Raw genomic sequence first — 8357 nt, forward strand, 5'->3', positions numbered from 1 at the left:
TGGAGAGAGGGATTCAGACCATGAAGATCTAGCTACTCTGGGATCCCAAAGGAAAAAGCAGATGCACTCCATTCAAGACCCTACCCTCATTTCTTTGCCCAAGTGAGCTGAGACTGCTCCCTCTCAAGCAATAGCAGCAGGGCTCCTTTCTCAAGCGTCACAGCTGCCGGGCAGTGGGACATTTGGAGTTGTGTGTGTAGGATATGGACCATTATTTATAACAGTAAGACCCCTGTAAACATGGAGCGGGTATTTGTAGTTTCACTTACCCTTACCCAGGGGAAATGCTCTCTCTAGGCATTTTATAGGCCCTCCAGGCAATTTTATGGTATGATTTCCTGAGAAGTTGCAATAGAGTTAGGCTGGAAAACCTAGCAAATTCCCAAAGAGAGTATCTCTAGGAATCTCCAGGTCCTACAAATACAACTCCAGAATCCCAGTTAGTGTATACCAGCTGGCCTCATGTGAGGAGAGGAAGAAAAAAATTGAGCATGACTTTAACATTGTTCTCAGGTCTAATGCTTTGTTTGTTACATTTGTATGAGGATCAAGGTAGCATGTATCTCCCTCTGCCTCTTTTATGTAAACTAATAAATCTTGTTGATAGGTTAGGCTAGGAGACAGTGACTGATCACCTAGCTAGATAATAATCCACATCTCTCCATTTTCAGCCTGGAGATTAGTTCTAGTCTGGGGACCATCTCATCCCACTGGGTTTTTAATTTTCCCTGTATGGATTGTGCAAGTCTTGTTTATAAGCCTCCCAGAGGTACCTGGGCACTGGTGGCTTCCATGTATGGGGTACAAATAACCTCCTTTGGGTTTTATTCAATTCTTTAAATTATCTATCTAAGAAACTTACCCCGCCAAACAGATTCAGCACCTTGGATAGCTCTTGTAAAGTCTAGAATAACACCAAAGGTTCATGATGTTCCTAACTGGAATCTACTTAGATGCTGGACTGGATGGACTTGAGTTTGATTTATGGATATGAAAGATACTTGCACATGTTCTCATTTTTGTCAAGGATGGATTTCACAACATTCTGAGGACAATAAAGTCTAATATTGGGAGACCAGCATAGTTCCTAGCCATACTTTAAAGAATGGTGGAGAAAAAGTAGTGTTGTTTTGCTTTCTTTCTTAAGCTCTGAACAAGAACATGACAAACTCATGAAGATGGGATTCTGTATAACTACCTGGAACTCAGTACACACTAGGCCTTAAAGACATTGCGCCTTAATTGTATTAGCATTTGTTCCTTTTTCTAAAATGAGCCTGCACTCTCTTTGCACACAATGTTTGCCAAAGTGAATGTATTATAGGGATGCAGTAAGACAAATGCACATCCAAATACTAGGGTATACATAGAGGAGAGGACTCGTTGACCAAGGGAAGTGACTCCATCCAAGGGATAGTAGGCCTATTGCCTTTAAGTGCTACTATTCCTTCAAGGGCTTCCCTCAGTAAACATCTGCTGGGGAGAAGTATTGAATTCCAGCTGCTTTGCAGCTGTAAATCCTTGAATGCCTAATATTTACACAGTAGGAGGGAAGTGATGGTGTTCATTGCTGTATCCCTTCTGCATTCCTTTCTCCATTTGACCCCCCTGCTGCTGCCCATAAAGAAACAAAACAAGGCAATTCATTCAGGAAAACTAAAAACAATGTGCTCAAGATAATGAGAAGTCCAACAATACCACAAAATCACAGCTGCAAGATTCTCAGCAAAACTATACAAGGCTCGAGAATGGTGGGGGGCAAGAGGGAGGAAGACATAAAGCTGGTTATTAAACTTTTGGCATCTGAATGTTTTGTCTTGTTTTGTTGAGAGGGTCGGCAGGATGAGGCAGGCTAGCAGAGGGGGCGGCATATGACTGATGAGTCATTCTATCATCTTCTCACACCAGAAGCAACTTGCAGTTTCTCAAATTGCTCCTGATACGGGGGGAAAAACCATCTTAAAATTGCTGGCACATAAACATGTCAAGTCAGCAAAAGCACATGCCATTATTCTTGTGATAACTACAGTCGGCCCTCAATATTTGCAAGTTTGATGTTGTGGATTTGATTATTTCCAGATTTGATTAAAATACTCTCTCTAGGAATCTCTAGGTCCTCTGGCATGGCTCTATAACAGGCATGGGCAAACTTTGGCCCTCCAGGTGTTTTGGACTTCAACTTCCACAATTCCTAACAGCCAGTAAGCTGGTTGATATTTGCGGTACAGTAGAGTCTCGCTTATCCAACCCTCCCTTATCCAACATTCTGTATTATTCAACACAGTCTGCCTTCCACCCAATCCACAGCTGTTTCTCTAGGCAGCAATGCACAGCAGGCCAATATGCCCAACAACAACACAAGTACAGCCACACTCCCAAACAAGTAGCAGACTTGTTGTAAAATATGATGTTTTGGTGCTTAATTTGTAAAATCATAACGTAAATTGACATTTAATAGACTTTTCTTTAATCCCTCTTAATTATCCAGTATTTTTGCTTATCCAACATTCTGCTGGTCCATTTTTGTTGAATAAGTGAGACTCTACTATAGTTGAAATCCAAAACACCAGGAGGGCCAAAGTTTGCCCATGCCTGTTCTATAATCAACTTCCGCTACAAGCTGACCATAAAGTCACATAGAAGGACCAAGAGTTTCCTGGAGAGATGTTACCTCAGGTTATAAATTTTCATCTTTGCATCTCATCTCATGCATATCAGTGGAGGTCTGACTGTATTTTTGTTTTCTGCTTGAAGCTTCACATACTAGTAGCTTGACCCTACCTTGAGGAAGAATGGGTCAACTGCTTCAGATGGCAGATCATGGGGGATGGCAGCAATGGCAACTCCACTTGGATAGTCCCCTTTGTCAGCAGATGGGACTGTCACATAAACTTCATAAACTAAAGCAAGGATTGGCAACTGCAGAAAGTTTGGAGACCATTGGGACAATTTTCTGCTAAATCATTTCAATATCCTTGCGAGTCTTGTTGTGGTTTTCAGCTATTTGAGGGGCTAGATTGGAACATAAGAATTACCATGTGGAGCTCTGGGGGTCCAAATCTGAATGCAGCCTATGGGCTGTACTTTCCTGGCTCTACTATGATGCTCTTAAGAACAAGGAAATGTACTCTTCTTTTACTAGTGCTGAACTGAATTAAATAGAGTTAGTAGTACTACTGTGTGTAGAATGTTTTGCAGGGAGGCACCATTGCACGAGGCATCAAAATATCTTGGGCTAGAATTGACAGTATTTCTCTGTGTCCGAGCTCCTGCCATATGGTAGTTACTTAGTGGTCGTGTTACATCCCACTTTTGCTGAATACTAACATTGTACAATCCACTGTGCACCTGCCAATGTGTCTTTTTATTGTCCCATTGTGCAGTGGGTAACATGCAGAGGTTGTTTCTCCAGTCTGACTAATGAAAGTGGTACATTGAAGGCAATGACAAAGAGTTACATGCCATCCAACTGCATGGCTGTAATCTTGTTGGTCAATCCCACCTAAATGAATTGATGGTTGAATGGCAAGGCAACACACACTAAACTTTAGTTTATTCAAATTGCTCTACTCGAATTGAAATTAAAATATACCATGCTCACATTGAAAATTGAAAACATTACTTTCCTCCTCTTCCTAGTTGTCATTAAGTAAAATTATTCTGATATGCCAAAATCCATTGCCTATTTGAGGTTAAGGCTGTATTCAAGCGATGGCACTAGGCCATAGCCCCAGAAAAGTAGGAAATGTAAGGATTTCCTCCACTGAATATCCTAATACATCTAGACCTAGGGACCATATGAACCAATAAGCTTACACTGTAAACTTACAGTGCACACACACACCTCTGCTCTCTAGTCAACATGCATAGCTATCATATATTGGCACCTGAAGAATCTGCTTCCATAAGCACATCTTCCTTTCTCAGGCAGGTGAAATGCAATGGTAAGAAACAAAATAACCAAGAACATGCTGCCCTATAATGACACTGCAGTCTGAGGCACCTGCTTCATGAAAGAGCCAGTTCTGCCCTATCTATTCCACTACTAACCACTTTAAATGAAAGCAGCTTTGTACACTTTCCCCAGGCTACTCAGACTACACAACTGTAGCACCATTATTCAACTTTATTTGCCCCTGTCCCATTCTATGTAATCCTGGGGCTTGCAATTTGATGAGGCTCTGAAGCAAAAATTGCCAATCTCAGGATTCCATAAAATGAAACAATAGCAGTTAAAGTGGGATCATAGCACTATACTTCTGTAGTGTGAAAGAGCCCATTATATTCTCTATACGTATTTAACCATACATCTGGAAGAGTGATTCTCAACCTGAGTTCCCCAGATGTTTTTGGCCTACAACTCCCTGAAATCCCAGCACATTTGCCAACTGTTAGGATTTCTTGGAGTTGAAGGCCAAAAACATCTGAGGACCCCAGGTTGAGAACCACTGATCTGGAGGTAACTATTTGGAGTAGGTTACTATTGAATTTTAGGCAAAAATCTTCCCCAACCTTGTTACTACAGATCGTGCAGTTTAAATGTCAACAACTGAACCACTGGGATTTTGCAAAAGCAACACAAGTGGAATATAGACAGATCTGGTCCCTCATTGGTCAAATCTTCTAGATCAAAGAATCAAACTTTTGGGACACTGTAATGACCCAACCCTTACCTGGTCAACCCATCCCTCTGCCATTTGAACCATACCAGATGGAATCTCACAGGATGAACACAAATATATATCTGTATATGGTATGGATTATTTCATAAACCCATGTGTTCCCAGATGTCCTCCTCTCCATTAAGTGTATCACCATGGTTTCAAAAATAATGTGGGATACACAGCACTTTTTGCCAGGGTACATGCCGTATGCATGAACATACCTTTTCTACATCCAGTTCTTCAACTTCTATTTGTCCAAGAACATGCCCTATTGAGAGCATGTTTTCTTTTGTCTTTGGCATGGATTTTGGTAGTTTGAATCAGCATATAGTTTAACTATATTGCTAAAATAGCCTTGCATGTTAATATTTAAAGTGCTTTTTTCCATGTATTTAGTCCTTCTGTAAGCTACTTTGAGTCCAGGTTGGGGTAGAAAGGTGTGCTATACATGAATAAATCTATAAACATAATAAATGTGAAAATATGTATGTGTGTATGTGACTGGGGTGTCCACTTACACAGACAGGCTCCCACTTCCACAAATAGCTACAGCTCCCACTATGCAGGAGACACCAATGGTCCTCCCTCCAATGACATTGCAGGTTATAGCGAGCACCATGAACCTGTACAACCCCTGCCAGTGTCTACCACAGACACAAGAGTGCCCACCATCCAAGTGAATGCTTTCATACGGGGACAATTTCACCTTACATGTTTTGTGTTTCCTCCACCACAGACACCCCAGTGCTTCTTAGTCTCTTCATTGGTGTGGAATTTCCATGATCTCGCCCATTGCCTCTCCCATAACCCTTTCCTACTCTTTCCTATGGTGCATGGCAAACAGAGCAGAATTGATTGGCAACTGAACACACTGGAAGGGTTTGGGTGATTGACTCAACTTGATGGAAATTGTCATTCATCCTGCATCAAGACAGAGCACTGTGAGCCCCACCAGCAATGGACTTGGACCAAATTTAGTACACAGAACTCCATGACCAATGAAAAATACTCGAGAGTTGTAGCTCACATCCAGAGAGCACTGTGAACCCAAAGAACAAAGGATCTGGACCAAACTTGGCACACATACTCAATATACCCAAATTTGAATACTGGTAAGTTTTGGGGGGAATTGCCCTTGACATTTGGGATTGAAAGTTCACCTGCAATCAAAAAGAACTCTGAACCAAAAATACTGGAGGGCTTTGGGGGAATGCACCTTGATTTAGGGGAGTTTTGGTTCACCTACACCCAGAGAGCACCATGAACTCAAACGACAGTGTGGGCATGCCTGATACACCCAAATGTGAATACTGGAGGGGTTTGGGAGGGACAGATCTTGAATTCTGGGAGTTGTAGTTCACCTACAACCAGAGAAATTGCGAAGCCCACCGACGATGGACCTGGATCAAACTTGTAACATAGAACCACCATGACCAACTGATTATACTGGAGGAGTTTGGGGAGAATTGACCTTCATTTCTGGGAGTTGTAGTTCACTGACATCCAGGGACACTGTGACCACCACTGATGATGGATCTGGACCAAACTTGGCACACAGAACTCCCATGACCGAAGAACCTACTGGAGGGAATTGAGGGGGACCGATGCACCATGGTGGGGGCTGTAATTCATCCCGCTGCCAGAGAGCACACTGAACTCCACCAATGATGCAACTAGAACAAACTTTCCCAACATGACAAACTTTAACTACTGACAGAGTTTCAGGGGGCTAACCCAGCATGATGTGAGTTGTACTTCACCCACAACCTTATGCATTTTTCTAATAATCCAGGAAATGCTGGGTACTTAGGCTAGGTAAAGTTTTCCCCCTGATATTAATTCTAGTCATCTTCCACTCTGGGGGTTGGTGCTCATCTTTATTTCTAAGCTGAAGAGCCAGTGATGTCTGTAGACACCTCCAAGGTCATGTGGCTTGCATGGCTGCATGGAGCGCCATTACCTTCCCGCCGGAGGGGTACCTATTGATCTACTCACATTTGTATGTTTTTGAACTGCTAGGTTGTCAGAAGCTGGAGCTAAAATCAGGAGCTCACCCCACTCCCTGGATTCGAACTACTGACCTTTCGGTCAGTAAATTCAGCAACTCAGTGGTTTAACCCGCTGTGCTACTGGGGCTCCATGTACTCAGGCTAGCAATACATAAATAAACAATGACTTCTCAGCAGAAGGAAGTCCCACCTAATGGGCAGAGTTTCTGGTAAGTGTGCATATGAGTGTGACTCAAAGCTAAGTCTGACAGACTTTTGACACTGAATGGATCCCAATTTCACCAGTTGCACATTGTCAGAACAGAAACCACCTCCACAGATAGGTGGCAAGAGAGACCTGAATCCATAAACAAATGTGAATCAGTCCCATGTGGATGTCCTATAAAAGATGGAGAAGCAAAACTCTACTTTCCAAAAGGTTATCAGGAAAGGATAAGGGGAAGAGGGACAGAGAAGAATGCCCAAGTTCCTTTGGGGAGGACTACAACTCCCAGAATCCCCCTCCCCTCAGCTGAGCTTGGCCAGGAGATGTGGGGAGCTGTAGGTTTAAAAAAAAGTTACTTTCAATCTCACATCTTTTCGGTGAGCTGAGCCCGCTCTTTCCTTTGCGCAAGGGAGTCTTCCAAGGACCGCCAGGCTTTGACCTCCTGGCTTCTGGCCCCCTTTCCCTTCAATCCCCAAAGAACCGGAGAGCCCAAAACACACTCACCATCTCTCCGCAGGTTGGACGCCCGCAAGGCTCGGATAGATCCGCTGGGGGCGGCCGGGTCCCCAAAGTTGGCCAAGGCTCCCAAGTGGAGGAGGACGAAGGCGAGGCGGTGCATCGGGACGGGGCAGGGGGGCTGCTCGGCGCAAAGTCTCTTTATTGCAGGCACAGACGAGGGAGGGAGGCAGGAAGGAAGGGAAGAAGGCCACCTTTCTTGCCGCCCGGTCCGCAGGACTCTGAGAGCCCGGGGAGGGAAGGAGAGTTCCTCTCCCGGCTTTGCGCGTCCCTCTCCAAACTCTCCAAGGGGCATGAACTTTTGGCGAAGCGGCCGCAGGGCGCCGGAGGGGAAGGCGAAGGAGGAGAGCGCTGCCGCTGCCAAGGGAAGGGGGGGGGGCGAGGAGACGGGTCGCCCTGGGGCACTTTCTCCGCAATGGCCCCTGGCCCACCCGCCTCGGGAAGAGAAGGGAGGGAGGCTCCAAGGGGCTCCACACTCACTCCGGAACGGGGCTCGATGGAGAAAGGGGAGAGAAAGCTCGGAGGGGAGGAGGTTTGGCAAGTCGGAAGGAGTTGCAACGCCCCCCGCGCCGCTTAGGAAGGTGCCGGAGAGCTGCCAGATCCCTTGAAGTGATCGGGATCTGCTGCCCACTTCAGTCTTTTTAACCTTTTGGTTAGGTTGGCAGGACGCTCTGGAAGTGGAGAGAGTGGAGGAAGAAGCTTTTTGAGGAGGGTCATTATAGAGTTGGCAGAGACCCCAAGGGCCATCGGGTCCAACCCCATTCTGCCATGCAAAAACACTGCAACCAGGCCTGTAGCGAGTGGGGGGGGGTTCAACCCCCCCCCCCGAAATTTTTCAGGTTATAAAAAAAACCCCTGGTTTACTCATGAAGTTTAACTGGTTAACCAAATCCCCATGCTAAATCTATGAGACGCAAAACATTAAGAGTCCCTCCAGGCACTATCTCAAGCAGATATTGACAG

General features: G+C 44.8%; 1 protein-coding gene across 1 annotated transcript in view; it reads right to left on the minus strand.

Moving 5' to 3' along the window:
• pdgfd (platelet derived growth factor D) overlaps positions 1–8138 on the minus strand; it is a 202421-nt gene extending 194283 nt beyond the window's left edge. The window contains exon 1 of the mRNA XM_008108043.3: positions 7383–8138. Within this exon, the coding sequence (XP_008106250.1) occupies positions 7383–7689 (307 nt within the window). The 5' untranslated portion in view covers positions 7690–8138. The remainder of the gene's footprint in view (positions 1–7382) is intronic.
• Between the last annotated feature and the right edge of the window lie 219 nt (positions 8139–8357).

The sequence above is a fragment of the Anolis carolinensis genome, chromosome 3 (genome assembly GCF_035594765.1).
Source record: "Anolis carolinensis isolate JA03-04 chromosome 3, rAnoCar3.1.pri, whole genome shotgun sequence".
In the NCBI taxonomy this organism is placed as follows: Eukaryota; Metazoa; Chordata; class Lepidosauria; order Squamata; family Dactyloidae; genus Anolis; species Anolis carolinensis.